This window comes from Natator depressus, chromosome 9 (genome assembly GCF_965152275.1).
Source record: "Natator depressus isolate rNatDep1 chromosome 9, rNatDep2.hap1, whole genome shotgun sequence".
Lineage (NCBI taxonomy): Eukaryota > Metazoa > Chordata > Testudines > Cheloniidae > Natator > Natator depressus.
In genome coordinates this window covers 55,782,494-55,803,244 of record NC_134242.1, presented here as the reverse complement: position 1 = coordinate 55,803,244, position 20,751 = coordinate 55,782,494, and the positions used below count along the sequence as shown (strand labels likewise).

At 48.3% G+C, this 20,751-nt stretch overlaps 2 protein-coding genes and 1 long non-coding RNA gene across 5 annotated transcripts in view; all 3 read left to right on the top strand.

The window, feature by feature from the left end:
* Positions 1 to 1,124: 1,124 nt before the first annotated feature.
* Positions 1,125 to 7,171, top strand: LOC141994150 (uncharacterized). Of its 3 annotated transcripts, none has more exons than XR_012641033.1 (4): positions 1,125 to 5,506; positions 6,070 to 6,271; positions 6,417 to 6,514; positions 7,129 to 7,171. It is a non-coding gene; the product is annotated as an uncharacterized LOC141994150 (long non-coding RNA). The 3 variants fall into 3 exon arrangements; XR_012641032.1 differs by having other exon boundaries at positions 1,126 to 5,396; XR_012641031.1 differs by lacking the exon at positions 1,125 to 5,506 and having other exon boundaries at positions 5,525 to 6,271.
* Positions 7,172 to 8,928: 1,757 nt separating this feature from the next.
* Positions 8,929 to 12,776, top strand: ESPNL (espin like). Its single transcript, XM_074963263.1, is given in 6 exon segments — positions 8,929 to 8,997; positions 9,718 to 9,904; positions 11,049 to 11,345; positions 11,348 to 11,449; positions 11,452 to 11,631; positions 11,708 to 12,776. Coding segments are annotated over 6 exon segments (1,722 nt in total). The 3' UTR covers positions 12,595 to 12,776.
* Positions 12,777 to 19,671: 6,895 nt separating this feature from the next.
* The window catches only part of KLHL30 (kelch like family member 30), a 29,109-nt gene continuing 28,029 nt past the window's right edge, over positions 19,672 to 20,751 (top strand). Inside the window, exon 1 of the mRNA XM_074963040.1 lies at positions 19,672 to 20,460. Within this exon, the coding sequence (XP_074819141.1) occupies positions 19,687 to 20,460 (774 nt within the window). The 5' untranslated portion in view covers positions 19,672 to 19,686. The remainder of the gene's footprint in view (positions 20,461 to 20,751) is intronic.

Sequence of the window (20,751 nt, the reverse complement as noted above, 5' to 3'; positions counted from 1 at the left end):
CCACACTCCAAACCCCTGCCCCAGCCCCATGAAAGTGAATGAGGCTGGGGGAGAGCAAGTGAAGGAGGGAGGGGGGGAATGGAGGCGGGGGCCTTGGGGAACGGTCAGGGCCTTGGGGAAGAAGCAGGGTTGATCTATCTTGGGTTGATCGTAAATTTAAAAAGTGATCTTGTGCATAAAAACATTAGAGACCATGACAGAGGGCATCTTACGTCGACCTAGTTATGTCAGTGTACATACTACAGCCTTGCTCCTGCCGATGTAAATGCCCCAGTACAGCGACATACTTTCACCTCCTTGAGAGCCATAGGGCTTACGTCCTGTTGTGTAGTTAGGGCAAAACAATGTCTATGTAGACACTGCATTACTGACATTGTCAGGGTTCCTTCCCCACTCCGAACTCTAGGGTACAGATGTGGGGACCTGCATGAAAAAGCTCCTAAGCTTATTTTTACCAGCTTAGGTTAAAACTTCCCCAAAGTACAAACTATTCTACCTTTTGCCCTTGGACTTTCGCTGCCACCACCAAACGTCTAACCGGGTTTATTTGATTAGGAAAGAGCCCGTTTGGAAATGTCTTTCCCCCCAAAATCCTCACCAAAACCTTGCACCCCTGCTTCCTGGGGAAGGTTTGATAAAAATCCTCACCAATTTGCATAGGTGACCACATACCTAAACCCTTGGATCTTAAGAACAATGAAAAAGCATTCAGTTTCTGAAAAGAAGAATTTTAATAGAAGAAAAAATAAAAAGAATCACCTCTGTAAAATCAGGATGGTAAATACCATACAGGGTAAGTAGATTCCAAACATAGAGAATCCCTCTAGGCAAAACCTTAAGTTAAAAAAGATACAAAGACAGGAATATCCATTCCATTCAGCACAGCGTATTTTCTCACCCATTTAAGCAAACATAATCTAACACATATCTAGCTAGATTACTTACTAAGTTATAAGACTCCGTTTCTGGTCTGTCCCCAGCAAAACCATAACCCAGACAGACCCAGAACCTTTGTTTCTCCCTGCCTCCAGCTTTGAAAGTATCTTGTCTCCTCATTGGTCATTGTGGTCAGGTGCCAGCGAGGTTATCCTAGCTTCTTAACCCTTTACCGGTGAAAGGGTTTTTTCCTCTGGCCAGGAGGGATTTTAAAGGTGTTTACCCTTCCCTTTAAATTTATGACAGACATCACCTCTTGGGTGCTGCCGTGTCTCTGTTCCAAGCTGGGCTGCCACCCAGTCTCCCAGCTACGGCTGTCGCTGGGGTTCCCCACTCCCTACAGAGAGCTCTGCTGCGCCGCACTCCCCCCCCGCCCCGCGTGTCCTGGCTCCCTACTCCTGGCAGGAAGCCCGACGCTTGGAGCCCAGTTCTCCCGCCCCCAGCTCTCGGTTCTCCCCACTGGACGCGAGAGACGGCTTCCGTGCCACCCACTCCCGGCTGGGAGCAGGAAGGCAAGAACCCCGGCGAAACAGCTGGGCTCCCAGCTGGGAGCTATGTGGAGTTGAGAGTTAAGTCTGAGGCTACTGCTCTAACCCTGAGTCCTCCTTTCCCTCTCATGTGCCTCCTTGCCCTATCTGCTATGTATTATTATTGTTGTTACCGAGAGCTAGAACAATGCTAACTGGTCAGATTCTATATGCAGTTTATCTGCTGACATCCAGTTTTGGGGGAGCACGTCCAGAGGCTGAGGCTGAGGCACCATCACCATACAAACAAATAACAGTACCTACTTCTTATACAGCACTGCTCATCACTAGTTCTTACAAAGCATTTTTACAGTGAATTGTGCAGGTAGCGAAACTGAGGCATACAATGGCAATGTAACATGTCCCATGTCATGCAGTAGGCCAGGATCAGAACAGAGCCCAGATCTGAGAGTCCTACCTAGGTGATCTATCCCCTAGGCAATGCTGGTCTGTTAAATATATAATAATAGTAAGATGTATTGACACAAGAGGGGATACAAGAGGGAATTTGTTAGCAGCTTTCCTGAAGCGGGGAGGGGAGGTTTCAAAGAGGATGGCACTAAACTGTTCAAAATAGTGGTAGATAACCGAACAAAGAGCAATAGTCTCAAGTTGCAGTGCGGGAGAGCTAGGTTGCATGTGTTCCAGGACATAAACATTCAGGATCTGAGTTAGTTAACGTGTTCACTCTCTAGTTACAGCAGAACAGAAAAGGCTAGTCTAGACGTGGCCTCAGAAGAGAAAGTCTCCAGTCTTTTAATTTTTTTTCTTATGCATATTTCTCAAGTGTCTGAAAAAAAAACCTCCCAATATCCTACATTCCTAAGGGATTTAAAGGGGACAGCTGGGATTTTATGTAAGGGGGGACAGAAATTGGGCCTTTTCAAGTCTCGAGTCACTGAAATAAATCCGGTGAGAGGACAGTCGTGCTTCTATAATGAGTGGATGAGGAGAAGGGGGGAAATCTGTCAAGTGAAATTTGGATTAAGTAAAGTTTGCTGGGAATATAATGGAAGTTTAGTACATGTATTGGTGATGATGTAAAACAAGTGGCAGGCAAAGGAAGAGAAAAGCAGCACTGCTAGCCCCAGGCATTCATAAATCAAGTCAGGCTCCAAAAAATAAGTCCCGTATTAACTCACGCGATTAAAAGGATGTGTTTGCCTTCAAGTCTTTAAACCTTAGATCCACAAGGGCAAGAAATTAACTTTTTTAAAAAATGGAAGCTGAGAGTTTCACATAATCACATCATTCCAGGAGTTGGGGCTTTAAGAAGAAAAAGCCCAAATATCCCGTGACGTGATAAAATCCACAAGAGTTGACAATGCTGGGAAATGGGGGACGAGAGACCAAAAACACAAATACAATTGCTTAATGTGCTAGAAGCAGGAGGGGTCGCTGATCTCTGGGCAGCCTGTATAGCAAGCTTCTTGGAGGAGGAGAAAAGAGCGTGTTTTTCAAGAGGACCAGCAATTTGGAAGGACTGTGACAAAAGCATCTGGCAGGGAGACACACAGCCCACACCATCAGTGGGCTCTGAAATGGTGGGAGGAAGCAATTGAGATATAGCAAGCTGAGCAGGGGAGTGCATATGTGATCATAGAGAAAGGGGGGGAGGAGGAAATGGACTGAGAAGGATAGAGGGAAAAAGGGTAGGTGCTCACACACTATATGAGCCAGGTAAGTACCTAGATAATAGATAAAAAAGGGCGTGAAATGGGACTCCCCCCTTTCAGATTGTTCGGCTCCTCAGCCAACACTGGCCCGCCCCAGCTTTCTTGTAGAAGGAAGTCACAACCCTTTTCACTGGTTTTCTGTTTGTGGCCATGACTCCCTTCTAATTCGGTGGCGTGCGTCCCCCCTATTCAGAGATGCTGGATGCTGTTTTGCCCCTGGTGCCCCTAACTTGTAGCCCTTCTGCATTGGCCCTTAGGGCCCTCTGAAGGGGGTGCAGGAATCATGGGGAAGCAGCGTTGGCCAGGTTACTTCCACAACATGCTACTCACCCACCCGGGAACTCTCCCTGCAGCAGGGCCTCTTTCAGTGGCAGTGGGAGTGTGGAGTCAGCAGAGCAGGGTCTTCAGCTTCGTTAGGGTGACTCCTGTGCTGGTTTATTTCCTGTGGGGACCTTGGATCCCCCTTGCACTGGGTGTGTAGCCAGAGCAAAGTTGCCATGGCACAGTGGTGAATTCCCCAGAAACAGTCTAGAGCTTGTGTCCCAGCCTGCCAGCTCAGTGTTCCAATCACCAATCAGCCTGGGCTGTGTACATGTGAAGTCCCAGGAGGTCTCCCCAAAGCCCTAGTGGTGGGTGGGGATGAAGGCTTATAGGGGCTCTAGGGCATGTTCCTCATGCAGTCTTCCTGTCCAGCTGCATCCTACCCAGGGCAGAGCAGTTTACATTCATGGAGCTGTTAATGTTTATTTTATTTTCCAGCTTTCGTTTGGAAAGCAGAGACTCCACCTTAACAGTCAATTTCCAGGCGCCAAGCGGCTCTGCAACACTTGTAACTTTTCTGTTTTGGGGCCAGGGCTGCAAGGTATCTCTCTTCTATCCTAGCCACGGTCATCCTTTACGTTTCTGTCTGGGGCCCTAATTCCCCTTCCTCTAGCCCGCTGCTTCTCCTCTTGTACTATCAGACTCTGAAGAAGATGTATTGCATGGCCACCTCAGCCATGGAGCAGGATGCCAGAAAGCCTGCACAAGCCAGAGAGCAGCGGCTCATTGATCTTGCGGGAGAATGCCAGGCACAGGGCTGAATCACCAGAGTCCCCTCATCTGTGGAGAAGCATATCAGGCCTGCCAGGGCCATTGGCCATTATCTTTGAAAACTCATGGTGATCGGGCGAGGTCCCAGATGACTGGAAAAAGGCTAATATAGTGCCCATCTTTAAAAAAGGGAAGAAGGAGGATTCAGGGAACTACAGGCTGTCAGCCTCACCTCAGTCCCTGGAAAAATCATGGAGCAGGTCCTCAAGGAATCAATTCTGAAGCACTCGGAGGAGAGGAAAGTGATCAGCAACAGTCAGCATGGATTCACCAAGGGCAAGTCATGCCTGACTAATCTAATTGCCTTCTGTGACAAGGTAACTGGCTCTGTGGATGAGGGGAAAGTGGTAGACGTGTTGTTCCTTGACTTTAGCAAAGCTTTTGACACGGTCTCCCACAGTATTCTTGCCAGCAAGTTAAAGAAGTATGGACTGGATGAATGGACTGTAAGGTGGATAGAAAGCTGGCTAGATCATTGGGCTCAATGGGTAGTGATCAATGGCTCCATGTCTAGTTGGCAGTGCGGAGTGCCCCAAGGGTCGGTCCCAGGGCTGGTTTTGTTCAAAATCTTCATTAATTATCTGAAGGATGGCGTGGACTGCACCCTCAGCAAATTTGCAGGTGACACTAAACTTGGAGGACAGCTAGATACGCTGGAGGGTATGGATATACAGTGGGGGAGGTTTAAGTTGTATATTAGGAAAAGCTTTTTCAGTAGGAGGGTCTTGAACTACTGGAATGGGTTATCTAAGAAGGTGGTGGAATCTCCTTCCTTAGAGGTTTTGAAGGTCAGGTTTGACAAAACCCTAGCTGGGATGATTTAGTTGATGATTGAGCCTGCTTTGAGCAGGGTTAGACTAGATGACCTCCTGAAGTCCCTTGCAAGCCTAATATTCTATGCTCATAATGGTCCCATCTGACCTTAACACCTGAGAATCAGTCAAAAAGCAGCATACTGGATGGTCAGGTGTTGTGCTTCCCTGTCCTCTTTCACAGTTGTCTATGTCCCAGTAGTCCGCTCAGTGGAGGACTTCTAGTAGTCAGGAGTGTCAAAAGGACTCCAGTAATAAAGAATCAGCACACTGATGACTACTACCGACCAGAGAGGGGACAGGAACACCTCAGGACATCAAGTGAGGCCATCGCGAGGATGGAGAATGGCAAGGTACCCCACAGCCTGCAGGGCGGGGATTGGTGTAAGAGCTCATCTTTGCTTTCCTTCGAAGGTTCCTAGAGGGGATCAACTTTGGCACACTACTGGAGCAATTAATATTGGTAAGGTGTCTTAAAAGAAACTGCTTAACTAGAGCTGGGCAAATTCTTCAAATATTTATTTGAATGACAGCACTAGACCTGATTTTGTTCTTGCTTATGTCTGTTTTACACTGGCACGGCTCCCTAAACTTCCGGTGTAAATGACAGCAGAATCTAACCCCATGAATTTCCTTCCATAGTATTTATATTTGTCTTTCCTGAACATTTTTGGAGGGAAGTTTCTTCTCAAGAACGTTTGCGGAAGAAGAGAGTTTCGCAAATACTTGTGCCAACACGTATTGGTGCAACTGCTTGAGCTGAAACTGAAAAGAAGCAGCTAAAGGATTGGAAAATACCCAGTCAGGTCACAGGAACAATAGCAAGTAACTCAGGACATGTGAGCGAATTAGAAATGGCAAATACCAGAAGTCTCAGGAATCTTTAAATTGAAACACATAATTGAACACATAATTTCAGATAATGAAACACATTTGTAAAAATCTAAGTCTGTTCATTTATAATTTGGGAACAGAAGAAGGGCAAAAGCATTAAAGAAATATTGTTTGTTGTTTTTCTCTGAGTAGTCCACTCAAGTGCTGAATCTCCCAGTAAGGAGCAGTGAGGAATCTCACCTGACTGGAATCTGAGTGGACATTCACAGGGCAATGCTGTGTAGATATGTATTATCCCTAACGTCGGAAGGGCTATATCTGCTTGATACCAGCTGACGTGAAGCCAAGATCTGTGGGGAGATTCACAATGCTGCTGTGCTAACTGGCACTACCAGTAAGTGGCCATGAAGCTGCTTTAATTGGTTGAGCCAAAAGGAAAGCAGTAGAAAGACCCCATGTTATTTTGGAAGATGTAGACACTGAAACCTGTTTCACATTTTCAGAGATTGAAGAGCCCTTCTTTCTCTGTGTCTTTCTAGTCTCGGACACCAGTGAATCATCCTCTGCCGCTGGGAGTAAGCCACACGCCTAGCCATGGTGAAAGAAGGAATTATCCACACACACCAGAACATAGCCAGTGAGTCCAGGATCTCATATTTCTTCTGAAACGCTCACCAACAGATGTGAATGTTAGAGCTTCCTGGCTGTTCTAGTCTTAAATGGCCTGGGGCAATCCTGTAGTATTTCACTGGTATATACTAGTGACTATCAGTGTTGACAGGAACTGTAAAATAGCAAATATTTATGCACTGTATGGGTTAGATTCTCAGCTGGTATCAACTAGCCTCTAGCCATTGACTTCAGTAAAAGTGAAAATTGACTTCCATGGAACTCTATCCTCTATGCCAGCTGAAGACTGCTCCAAAATATTTGTATTAAATTTGCAAATATTTTACAGCGAAATTGGAAATGGCTGTAAATGTTGTAATCATTTAAAATGTGTTCTCTAGGGCTAATAGAGTATTGACTTCCCTTGCTGATTAATACCATTACTCAGTCTGTATTCTTAATAATGCAAATCACTGTACTGCTAAAGCGAAATACCCCCTTAAAATTGTTCTCATTTACCCTCTATCCCCAAGCATAGAACTTGTAAAGGACAGGGTCTCAATCTGTTGTCTAAGTGCCTGCCCTACTCTTCCCATTGCCCTGAACCTCTTTTACACAAGTCTGTATTTTCTCTCCCTCCAGCCAGAAGGTCCTTCAACAAGCTGAAAACTAGCGAGCCCAGCAAACTACTCATAGGAGAGTCGAAGTTGTGCAAATCCCTGCAGAAGGCCAGGATCACAGCCTTGTTCGCACACTCCGTATGTTGCTGACTCATCTCCGCAGCTCCCTTTGGACTTTCTATTTCCGCTTGACCTCTCCTCTGCTTGTCAGAGATGCCTCTTCAGCTGAACTTCCCAGGTTTTTGATCAGTGCTGAAGGCAACAATCTCCATTCAGCTACAATTTGTTGTCTCTGGTGTCATCGCCAATCTTTCCTGAGTCAGATACTCCCTTTCTCCCAGCCCCAACACCTCTGCTGGCTGCAGGCTGGGGAGTGGTGTAGAAGCCAGTATGGTGGCTCTACACCACCAGAGGATTCTGCCTAAAGGAGGGTAGCTCCTTCAGCGGATGCGTACACTGGCTGTGGAATAGCACACTAACATCCCATTATATTTACCACTGCTGCAATCAGTGTTAGCAGCCAATAGAACAAACCACAGGGGACAGCGCTGGCGAGGTATTTACTCAGGTTCCTTGCCTCTCCCTCCGCATCCCCAAGGCCATTTGGATAGCTTCTAGAAATCAGAAAAATGAGTAAAGTTGTGGCATGTAGACCTTTGTTCTTTTGACAGTCATGTTTCACAAACACTTTTGTCATAAATATAAAGGGAAGGGTAAACCCCTTTAAAATCCCTCCTGGCCAGAGGTAAATGCCTCTCACCTGTAAAGGGTTAAGAAGCTAAAGGTAACCTCGCTGGCACCTGACCAAAATGACCAATGAGGAGACAAGATACTTTCAAAAGCTGGGAGGAGGGAGAGAAACAAAGGGTTTGTGTGTCTGTCTATATTCTGTCTTTGCCGGGGATAGACCAGGAATGGAGTCTTAGAACTTTTAGTAAGTAATCTAGCTAGGTACGTGTTAGATTATGATTTCTTTAAATGGCTGAGAAAAGAATTGTGCTGAATAGAATAACTATTTCTGTCTGTGTATCTTTTTTGTAACTTAAGGTTTTGCCTAGAGGGGTTCTCTATGTTTTGAATCTAATTAAGGTAAGGTATCTACCATCCTGATTTTACAGGGGGGATTTCTTTATTTCTATTTACTTCTATTTCTATTAAAAGTCTTTTTGTAAGAAAACTGAATGCTTTTTTTCATTGTTCTCAGATCCAAGGGTTTGGGTCTGTGGTCACCTATGCAAATTGGTGAGGCTTTTTATCCAACATTTCCCTGGAAAGGGGGGGGTGCAAGTGTTGGGAGGATTGTTTATTGTTCCTAAGATCCAAGGGTCTGTGTCTGTAGTCACCTAGGCAAATTGGTGAGGCTTTTTACCAAACCTTGTCCAGAAAGTGGGGTGCAAGGTTTTGGGAAGTATTTTGGGGGGAAAGACGTGTCCAAATAGCTCTTCCCCAGTAACCAGTATTTGTTTGGTGGTGGTAGCGGCCAATCCAAGGACAAAGGGTGGAATATTTTGTACCTTAGGGAAGTTTTGACCTAAGCTGGTAAAGATAAGCTTAGGAGGTTTTTCATGCAGGTCCCCACATCTGTACCCTAGAGTTCAGAGTGGGGGAGGAACCTTGACAACTTTAGTACCAAATTCAATTTTTTTTTCCAAAATGAGTTAAGAAAATGATCAAAACCATTACTGGCCATTTCCGTCCCCCCAAACCCTGGCTGTCACAGAGGGCTGACGTGCTGACCAGGACGTAGCTGCTGCCGAGGCTTGGTGTGAGAGTTTGGCATCTAACTCCCGCCCACCGTCACGAATATCTGTGCTCAAGCAGAATGTTAGTGGCTGCTGTGCTGCCGAACGAGCTGCCCTGCTCTGAACACACCCAAACGTGTCTGGAGAGGGTGCTTTCCTCCTGAGGCTCCTGTACTTCACAACCTGAGCATGTGCCATCTGCCAGGGCCTCTGGATGGTGCTAGTGCATGTCACAGACTTGCCCTTTAGTTATCTGCACATACTCCAGCTCTCAGCAATTCAGCCTGGCAGTAAGAGGGCACTCCGTAACCTGGGCTCCCAGCCTGCAGTGCTGATGGGTGGCTGGATTGGGTGTGTAAACATACACTCATAGTGTGAAATTCAGAGTGCAACTTTCTCCAAGACAGACTCTTGGAATTCGATCTTTAGCTAGAGCCACAAATCAGGCTGGCTGTGCTTGGTGCAGAATCCAGTTGAGGAGGAGCGGACAAAGTGGTGGCTTAAAGCCCTCCATTTACCCTTCGGTCAGGACTGCACATAGAAGTCGGTTTGAACCCCAGTGTATCTTAAAGCAGCCTCGAGGCCAATCTATGCTGGGTGGCACAGCTCCTAGTGGCTGGAACAGCTCCTGGTGACCACTCGGCTGGTACAGGATTGCAATCCTCTCCAGACATAGTCACTTCCATCCCAGGCCACCCCCCCGACCTACGCCAGCACCTTCCTGTTTTGGAATACGTGACAGCCGCACCTATACAAAGATGCTTTACCTGTCTGAGCAGAGCAATGCAGACAGCATGGTCCATTGCAAGAAGTCCTCTTAAAAACTAGCTGTACTGGAAAAACACAAGCTGATTCCTATCACTGTGCAGGGTGAGAAGACTGCACCAGCAGATCCTGTGCAGAACAGCTGCATCTTCCCACTAGATGAGCCATACGGATCAGACCTCCACGCCCTGGTGCCCACCCATGATGAACATCACCACTCAATTCCTGAGTGGAAGCGGCAGCTGATGGTGAGGAAGCTGCAGGCTCGACTGGAAGCAGGAGAGGGCAAGGGCAGGATGGAATGGTACTGTGCTGACTGAAGGAGAACTGGCTGTTGTAGGCTGGGTTAGAAAGTCTTTATAGGCTTCTCCTTGCTTTGCTTGTTCCTCTTTGCTTCTTCCCAGCTCACGCCCTAAGTTTTTCTCTCAGCTACGTCAAGTCTTACCTCAGTCCTGAATGCTAATGTCATGATCATTGCACTCCTGGTTTTCTGTCACTGGTATAATCACCTCAGTGGAACGGCACGAGGGTTCAGCCCACAGTCCCAGGGCAGGGCAGGGTTCAGGCTTTTGTCTATTCTTGAAGCTCAGTGCAGACAAGGACCTCACAATGGATTTTTGGTTCGAGGTGGGGGGGTCCGAACCAATATTTCTGAGGAAAAGTCCAGTTCGATTCAAACCAAAATCTTTCTTTCTCCAAACTTTTTTCAAAATGAAAATTAAAGTAAGAGTTGTTTTAGTTGACTTGAGATGTTCAGGTTAATTTGAAATTTTTTTCTTTGTGTTTTGAATCAGACATTTTTGAAGTGTTTCACCCTTTTTTGGTGTGTTTGTTTTTTATCATCCAAATGTCAGTTCAAGTGGCCATTTCTAATTGAAGAGTTGAAATGAAACATTTTGAAAGAAAACGGTCACAAACAAACTTTTCAACTCGGAAAAAAAGTGCGACCAAAATCTTTCACTGAATTTGACCCGAACTTGAGAAACAGGTTTCAGGACCCGAAAAGGCTTATTTCAGTGAAAAAAACTATTGGTCAGAACCATGCTGTTCAGCTTCAGTGCAGACCCAATGAAAGCTACGTGGTGCCAGAGCAAGGACTGTGCACTCAGACAATGCCAATGACTTTCAAACCAACATGGCCCTTAGAACAATAGACACAGAGACCTTCTCAAAGCAAGGGGGAGTCCTGGACCCGTGTGTTAGGGAGGCGGACCCTTCTCCATTTTTTAGAAGTCACTACCTCTCTAATCACCAATCGCAGAAGCAGTGGGAGCCAAATCCTGTGCAAGTTCATCATATTGCTGGGATGTCAGTGCCTTTGTATCACACCAGTGTGTATGTGGGCTGTGTGTGGGTGGGTGATCTGAAAACCTGGCTCTAGAAGATTACATTAATGACCTTCTGCAATCTCTCAGTTTCTGTCTCCCGCATACAGAGCATGAAGGCAGTTCAGTTGAGATGCGGGACTGGAGGTATTCGCAGGCCCACAGTGGTATCCTGGGCCCCTTCGGGGAGCTGCTGACTGAGGGCGACCTACTTTACTTGGAGAAGTAGATTGAGAATCTGTAGCTGAGGAACAGGTGTCAAGAGTGTGAGAGAGAGCTGGGGTGCCTGGTGGAGGAGCTGCAGACCATCCTGCCTGCCCCCATTGTGCATATTACTGTCAACAGCCAGCTCTTGCACCAGGATGGCCAGGCGCTTCCTATCTGGTGCAGCTGAATCTCTGGCATGGTGAAAGCATGTCCGTGCTGCTCACTAATGTAAATGGCCTAAGGAAGGAGGCGGAGATGCCATTCCCTAAAGAATCATCCGGGCCTGGTGAGGATAAGTGTCCAGGTGGGGGAGAGCAGAGAGAGAGATTCTGGAGTGTGGCATCTCTGACAGGAAGCTGAGAGGTAATTTTGAGAAATATATTCTCCCAGAACAAAGAATGGCCTTGGGGCTAAGAATGGCCTTGGGAACACTCAGGAGGGTGCTGGTCAGGCGAGGATGTTGCTCTCAAAATCAGTGGAGCAGCAGTAAGAGCAAGAGAAAACTAGTCTGTGAAGAACATGCGTTTGGCGAGATGAAAAATGCCAGTGACCCTGGGATCAGCTGCAAAGAGGAAACCTTCAGATGTGAACAGGTTTCTTGTTCCAGTGGCAGAGTCCACTAGCCTCAGGAAAGAACGAATAGTGATGCTGTTTCTGTGCCACTGGAAGAAATCTGCTTCCTTGAAAATCACGGCAAGGAAAAAGCTTGAGTCCCAGAGAGTCAGGAAAATAGGAGAGGTGGAGGCAGCTCTAGCGGTCAGAAAGGAACAGATTCCCGAGGAGAAGCCGGTGGTGGAAATGAGCAAACTGAGCTATTTAATTCACCAAAGGAGCACCATCAAGAACCTGATTGGCAACAGGAAGGACATCACCTCTCAAGTGCCCTAACGACAGATCCGCAGCCTGAACTGCTAGAAGGCTATCTATTCCCTGGAGCAGTTCCTGCCCCACGTCAATGGAGTGCCCACCGATTACAACAGCCTGACTCTTGACCTCTTTATGCTTGGCGACTTCCACATCCTGGAACTAGACCTTCCTCAGGAGGAATGCAAGATGAGGCACCTCCTCTGCTTTGAGGTGAACGACCACTTGGGCAGACACCGCTGGGAGACCCTGAGAGCCTTTCACAAAGCAGTGACTGATGAAATCAGTGCTGGCAAGCGCGGCTGGAAAGACAGCTTTGAGGACATTAAGATCATGTTTTTTGGTAACGCCAAGGACCTAGCCAGGGAGCTGGAACCAAGTAGAGGATCAGCGGAAAGCTCTCTAAAGCCAGTGTCCAGAGTTTGGGTTCAGAGTGCTGCTCTTGAGCAAGGTGGACATGATCCAGGAAACTGTTCTGAGCTAGGCAGCTTCAGCAATGATGAGATCTGCAGATACGTTGACCGCAGCTTTGCCTTCTGGAAAGAGAAAGAAGCTGAGATCTTCAACTTCAACTTTGAGGAGTGAGCTCCTTTGGCCATGTTGGAACTGCCTTCCCTTGGCCTTGTGTGAATGGGAGCTTGGGGGCTGGATTGCACCTGGGATGCTGGTTCTTCCCCCTCCCCATCTCTCAAATACGGCAAGGAATAGACCTTGAAGAGCTCAGAAATTTTTCTGATGGAGAGATTTCCGAATAGATTTCGGAACTAGCAGGAAGATTTTCCAAGGCACAAAAAGGGAATTAGGCAGCCAGCTCCCATTGTGCCTTTGACAATCTACTCCAAGGCTGTTCCCCTCAGCCTTTTCAACTGTTAAGATGCCTCTTCTTTTCAAGCAAGCTGCCATTTCTTAAACAAGACAGCTTGCCACCTATCCCCTCCACCCCAGCCCACCCAGCTATTCTATCTCTGGCAGGAGAATCTCCTGTGATTCTTTGTCTGCATAGTATGACTTTGAATGCTATGGAAAGCCCCATATGGAGCTGAACCTGCCAATGGGCTGCCCTCTGCACAAACACTCACAGACCCTAGTACCATGGGATGGCTTTGAGGGTACAGGGAGTATCAAAGGACAAATTCAGCTGCAACTGGCAATGCCAGCTAAGGAAATGATTGGCTGCAGTAAAAGGCCAGCAGCCTCATGCTAGGCTCTGCATATGTCACCCCTGCCATCTCCTGACCAGTGCAGAGACTGACATGGACTGCACAGGCTGGATTCTGGGCTGAGGAAAAGTCTTGTGAGGAGCTCAGGAACTGTGGGACATTAAAACCGAGAAATTCTCTGGCTTGGGGTGGATCTGTGGTGGTCAGCAGGCAGGGGCAGGGAATTCCAGAGACGAAGGGGAGGGAGTGGCTCAGGTCATCTCTGGCTTGTACTTGCTGCATCATGGTTGGGCTCAAGAAGGAGCTTCCCCCACCTTTTAGTGACTGGATGGTGCATCATCTCAACAAGGCCCCCCCCCCAAAGGGGAAAAGTAAATGGCAGGTGTGCCACAAGTCAGACACCAGAGCTGGGCAAACCTTATAAATAAGGCACTGGAATGGTGATTGTGAGCCAATGCCTGAATGTCTGAGCCTGATTGTCCTCTCACTTACATATAACTGCAGTGACTTTGGTGGGGTGACTCCTGATTTACTCCAGAGTGAGAGAGGAGAAAGCTGGTACTTCATGACCATTTCACCTCGATAGCCTGCATGAGCTGGGGGGTTCCGTAAAGATCAAAAATCCCCAGTGATCACCTAAGCGATTTATAACGTTCAAAAGTAGGTAAATAGCTAACAGAAAACACTACCGATTTACTAGAATTCTCCAAAAGAAATAAGCTCTCTTCCTTGGTACTTCATCTCCTGTTACGATTACATACCGAATCATATATTTCATTTTATAAGTGTTTATTTTAAAAAGCGCATACTTTTTCTTTGTCTAAAGTTTTAAAGAGATCTTTTAAAGATTTTTGCGTGGGCTGAGGCTTAATAAACAAGTTTTCTGTCTCATTGAGATCATCTCTGTTTTTCTTGGCAATTCATTAAATTGGGTTGTTTACCTTGGGACTAATTCATCAAAGGGTTGGGCACATTCTGCACCACCTGGCATCTTTAGGGACTGGAAGTCTTCCGAAAGGATATAATCGAGTCCAAACCCAAGGTCTGGGTGAAGTTCTCCGGCCTGTGTTATGCAGGAGGTCAGACTAGATAATTACAATGGCCTTAAACTCTCTGGATCTATGAAATTCTGAGATTTCACTGTTACAGCCCAGGGATGAGAGAGGAAAAAGCTGCACATGTGTACTGGGAAATGAGTAGATATCCTTGAGCATCCAGAAGAGTCCCAAAGGTAAGCAGGCAGAGTCTCTACTCCCCAGACAGCTCTGTGTACTCTGAGGAAGCAGCACCTGATAGTGCTCTCAGTCTCATCAATCCACTCTACCCTGCTACGTTTGACCCTAGAATCAGGTTCCCGGCTGCTGGTGGGAAAGCTACAGATCTCGGTTCCAGTGTCACTGCTGTCTTTATTTATTTGTGGGCATTCCTGTGGGAGAAGTATGGAGGCACTTAAAGGCCTTCTATCTAAGGAGCGAGATAAGTAGCATATCATACTATATTTAGCCAAGAGTAATGCGAACTGTAGATAGGAGAGGAAAAATATATTCACTGGGTTATTAACTGTTTAGTTATTGACTGGTTAGAATCAGGGGAATAGATTGTGTTGAAAGAGATCATTCTCTTGCTCCCCTGCACACAGATTCAAATCTGATCTGCTGAGCTATTTTGAATTGAATGATGCTTTTTCTTCTATGTTCCTCTGCATATTCCCACTTGTGGGATGCGCCTATCGGTGCAGGTACCTTGGACTATGAAGAGTCCATCTTGAAGAACTCCAATTAGACGTAAGTAACCTCCATTTAACAGAGCTGACCCAGAGATTCAGGCCACCCCTTATCTGTATTTCAGTGCAGAGAAACAAATACAATTTGGGGACTGGAGGAACTAAAGCGCCAGACTCCAGGCTGTGTGGCAGCGGCAGCGTTGCTGTTGCTCTGAGTATCCTTGTTAGAAACAGGAGATAAGTGTCCTCCAGTTTCCGTGCCACTCATGACAAGCCTGGAGCTGCAGTGAGCTCATTCAGCAGTCTATTACTGGAGTCAGGAGCATAGAGCCATTTGCAACACCAATTAAGTCAAGATAAAAATCTCTTTGCTGTGTCACAGAGCACTCCAGGTTGGGGTGCCATCAAGTTTTAGAGACTCAGAACATTTAGATAGATCAACCAGCAAAGATCAACAAGCTCAACCCCCAAGTCCCAAACATAGGGCTGTGTCCAGGGACACAGCGTCCAGATGGAATAGTGGCTTGTGCGCTGGGTAGGTCCTTGGGAGCACATGAGAGGATGAAACCCCAGGCAAGAGGTGTTGCAGAGATTTCCACTGAGGCTTCCCACAGGGTCCTGCTCTACCCCCTATTCCGTTCTGGGGTGGAAAGGCTGGGAGGAGAACTAGGAAGAAGCAGGGAGATGGGGTATTTTCAGAGTGCTGATGTCACAGCTCTGTCTGTCCATTTTGTCCCACCCAGCTGAAGGGATTGAGTGATTGGTCCATGGATAAAAACACACAGGTAAAAGCTCAATCCAGAGGAGTATGCCGTGATGTTGGCAATTTGGAGGAGCTGCCACACCACATGGTAAAGATTCTGTTGGCCCTAATGTAGAGGAGCGTCTGCTGTTTGCCACCTGAGTTTGATATGTGATGGGCTTGTTAGACGTCCAGCTGCTGTTAGTGAATCATATTGCAGGAGTGACCAGGACAGCTTTTTCCAGGTTGTGACCCTACCACCTCCTGGTATGTGCATCTTGCTGTTCTTACTCTTGCACTCCAGGATTACGTCATTACAATGGGGACATGCCTTAAATTAGTGGTTCTCAACCAGGGGTCCAGGTCCCCCTGGGGGGGGGGGGCACGAGCAGGTTTCAGGGGGTCCACCAAGCAGGGCTGGCATTAGACTTACTGGGCCCAGGGCAGAAAGCCAAAGCCCCACTGCATGGAACTGAAGACCAGGGACCCGAGTCCCCCCACCCTGGGCTGAAGCCAAAGCTGAGCAATTTAGCTTTGCAGTGCCCCCTGTGGTGTGGGACCCCCGACAATTGCCCTGCTTGCCACCCCTTAATGCTGGCCCTGGCTTTTATATGTAGAAATACAGTTGATGTGGCACAGGTGGGCCATGGAGTTTTTAATAGCATGGGGGGGGGGAATGGGCGGGGGAGCCCCTGCCTTAAATCAATCAAAATGCTGAACCGGGGCAGCCTGGTGAGCTGCTCCCCATCAGCACTTGATATCAGGGCTCCTGCATCTGCCTGCCTGGGGAGTTCCAGGTGGAGTTTAAGGTTCTGACTCAGGGCCTGCCTTTCTGAGAGGCCTCTCTCCTGTCCTGTGACACTGCTGCAGGTTTGCTGATATGCTCTTGGTACAGAAGTGTAGCTGGTAGGAGATATTTGGGAAGGGCTGAGATCTGCGGGGGGGGTTTGGCTGGAGGTTTGGATTTGTAACAAGACCAGGGTTTGGTGGGAAATTTTGTTTTTGTGAACTGGATTCTCTTGTGCAGAGAGCTGTTGATTTGCTGCTGGGTGGCAGTGTCTTGGTTGCATTGCATTGGTAACTATTGGGTTCTAGGCCTTCTATTACTTTTTATTGGGTGAAGTAAAAAATAAATACATCTACTTTGTAATTATCAAAGCGGAGCAGTTCAAACCAACAGCGGGTCCCACACCATGGCTAAGGTGATTATTGGGATTCTCCCATGCAAGAACAACACCAGGGGTCAGAGTTATTGCATGTGGCACAGAGACAAACACACACTGATTCCAAAAAGAGCTATGCTTCAACCTTGTCAGTGTCAGTGAGGGTCGGTGTTTTAGTCTAGTGTTTAAGATGCTCTTTAGCTACAGCTGAGGAACTCAGTGGGGTAGTCACCAGCTTTTCCCTGGCAAATGTACAGGTGTGTACAAACGGGGGTAGGAGGGGGCCTGACCCTTCAAAGCATTACGCACAGGAGCAATCCTTGCTCACCACAGACAGTGGAGCAACCCCTGTGTTTTTGGGCCCCAGCCTCCCTTGCTCCCCAGCAGAATGAATGAAGCCTTGGCTCAGGCACTGTTGCCACAAAAACCCAGGCGCATCTTAGGGTCCTGCCCCAATGAGGTTGGGAGCTAAGCTCTGTGTCCCCAGAGAGCAGTGTTGTCTGCTCTCAAAGCCAGCCTAGCCACTTCAGTCATTCGGGGGACAGCAAGCCCAGGCGATCCTGGGGGGAGGTGCTCTGTCACCCTGAACTCATGGAGGAAACTTCCCCTGGGGCTGGAAGGGGCCTGCACCAAAGGTGGCCTGGGGACAAAGCAGTCATTTAGCTGGTGAGGTTGCCTTCCAAAGGCCAGCAAAGCCCTGCTTACGCAGCCCCACCTCTGCCTCCTTCCCAGCCCCCTGCCTTTCTCGCCTGGCAGGTCACTTTAAGAGCAGGTGGCCTGCAGAGAATCAGTGTCAAAGAACTTTCCACCTCCCCCGCCCCACGGACAGGCTGCCATCTAAAAATAACCCCTCTGGTCTCCAGCCAGGCAGTCCCTAAGCTGTGCCCCTCCTGAGTGCTGAGCTCCCACGGCTGGGAATCTGGCTGCCTCCCGTCCTCCCCAAGCCACCCAAGCGCCACTGATCAAACAGGCCAGTTGATCGATCAGCTGGACAGAGTCATTTCAGGGGCAGCTGAGAGGTAAGCTGGGGCTGCTAGTACTGGCCTGTGCCAGTGTGGAAAGGTGCTGGATGGAGGGCACAGCATGCAGTGAGGGCACAGCGCTGGCTGGCGCCTAGGCTCACAGTACTGCACATGGAGAGAAGCCCCAGTTAATAACAGCTCCTCTTCAGTGCAGGGAGCCTTCCAAAGTGGCCCCCAAACTGCTGCTCTCACCTTGAGGCACCAGGGGAGTCACTCTTCAGCCCTTCCCACCAACCCTTCTCTCCAGAGTGTGTCAGGAATGGTGGTGCAGGCTTCAGAGTCCCCCCATCTGTGGGGCCCCTGGTAAATTCGGGTAGCCTGAAGCTAGAGCATGCTCCCTCACTGTTGCCATGTGCTCTCTGCAGGGAAATGTCTCTGGAGGAACGTGCAAATGCTTAGTGGGATTTGAAGCTATAACAAGGCTAGAGGGAGAGAGGAGGTAAACAGGTGATTCTGGGAGAAGGAGATCATGTTAGGCCAGATCCTCTGATGGTGAAAATTGGGGTAGCAGCATTGTAGTCAATGGCCAGTGGCCTGGGGACTGGACTGAGTGTCAGGAAAGTCTTCCTGGCTTTGCTACAGACTGATTGTGGGACCCTGGGCTAGTCATTGCACCTTTTTGTGCCCCTATTTCCTCTGTCTGGTTAGACTGGCAGCGCTTCATGGTAGGACTGTCTCTTCCTATGTGTCCATATCACTTTCATGCCCATTGGTTGTTTTATTATCGTAGCACATGGGAGCCACAGTCATGGGCCAGGCATCCAGCATGCCAGGCGCTGCACAAACACAGAACAAACCGTCCCTGTGGTGTAAGGCTATGTTTACACCTAAAACTTAGGCTGACCTCGCTCCAGCTTAGGGCTGTGATGAATTCCACACCTGGTGTGACAAAGGTAGGGTGACTTCACCCCTCTTGTAGATTCAGCTAGGTGGATGGAATAATTCTTACTCTACCCAGCACATGGGGAACTGCCACACAGCTCCCCCCTCAGCTCCTCTCTCCAGAGCACGTTGGAAGGATTATTTCCTTGACTTAGCTACTGCCTCTCGGAGAGGTGGACTAACGCCAACAATGGAAAACCCTCTTCTGTTAATGTAGGAAGCATCTACACTATGGCGCTGCAACGTCAGGGCTGCGGTGCCATCGCTGTGTTGCTGTAGTTTAGAGTTTGGAAAGTTTAGACATACGCTTACTATAAGATGAGTGACAGCGGATGCAAACAGACAGACAAATGGGGTGGAGGGAATACAAGGAAACAATGAGGCTTGGCGGCGGTCTCAGCACACCAGCAGCCTAAACACTGTCAGGGTTCTCGTAAGCTTCATGGCAAAGGAGAGGTCTAAGGCGAGTTTTGGAGGAGGAAAATGGGCTAGTTTTGCAGCTGTTTATTGGGAGGGGCAGCCTGGGGGAAAAGCCACATAGGCTACTGAAAATATGTTTCATTCAATAAGATTCTCTCCTCATTCTAAGAGGAGCCAGAAATTGGTTCCCAACAGGAGAGTCAGTGATGTCACGGGCTGCAGGATAGAGGCACTTAGTCCAGCAAGGGGAAGTGCTCTAGGGTACACCTATGAGCCTGGAACCTCTGGAGACATGTGCTTTGTGGCGGATGTGAGGGAGATGAGGGCATTGACACACAAGTCATGGAAGCACTCGTCATCAATCCTGCTTGTGCCTATAAGTTTTTTGGGAGAATCAGCCTTTATGAACACCCATTGGTGCTGGGAGGAGAAAGTTGCTACTGACCTTCCCTTTCAGGGCAACCAGCCAATTATTCATTCCCCTCTTTCATTGCTTGCTAAGCAGGGTGGAGTTTCCATGTTAAAGCCCCCCAAAAAGGAGTGGGATTTACCAGAGGACAGCACCATGGTGAGGAACGTTGATGACTTCGATTTCTCCCTCCCATCCCACCCCCAGGCCATCTTGGAAGGCCTGCGGAGCCTGCGCTCCAATCCGAAGCTCTCCGACATCACACTGCTTGTGGGTGGGCATGAGTTTCCCTGCCACCGCGGCATCCTGGCCCTCTGCAGCCACTACTTCAATGCCATGTTCACTGGCGACTTTATTGAGAGCATCTCAGCCCGCGTGGAGATCAAAGAAGTGGATCCTGTTGTCATGGAGACTCTGATCGACTTTGCTTACACAGGAAAGATCACCATCAACCAGGGGAACGTGGAGGCGCTAATTCGGACCTCCAACCAGCTCCATTTCTCCACCATACGGAAAGTCTGCAGCCGCTACCTGAGACAGCAGATGGATGCAACCAACTGCCTGGGCATCTGTGCGTTTGGGGAGAACCATGGCTGCCCAGAGGTGTCCTCAAAGGCCTGGGCTTTCCTGCAGGAGAATTTTGAGGCTGTATCACACCAGGAGGAGTTTCTCCAGCTATCCAAGGAGAGGCTTGTAATCTACTTGTCCAATGACCTGCTGCAGGTACAGGAAGAACAGAGCCTAGCTGAAGCTGTGCTTAGGTGGGTGAGGTATGATGAAGCATCTAGAGCCAAGCACCTGCCGGAGCTTCTAGACCTGGTGCACTTGGTTTCACTCTCAGACCAGTACTTGCAGAACCTGCTCTCATTTGAGCCGCTGATCCAGGATTCGGAAGCTTGCAAGGCTGTCATCTCCAGATACCGAAGCACGGTCAGTGCTGTAAGGTATCAGAATGGCCCTGTATAGATGGAGCTTCTGTCCTGGAGGGAGGTTGCCAGTGGGAAATGATCTGCATCAGTGTGCAACCAGATTCCTAGGTGTGAGAGTCCAGGTCAGACTACCTCTCCACTCTGATGGTGAATGTGGTTCAGAAGGTGCTATAGAAATGCTGAGGGAGATGCCCTAAAGGCCAGTAGAGGGAAGTGGGGCTTTTCCCAGAGTCAGCTAGGCACAGGAATCCAGTGCAGGCTCAGAGCCACCCCAAATCATCTCTGTAGCCAA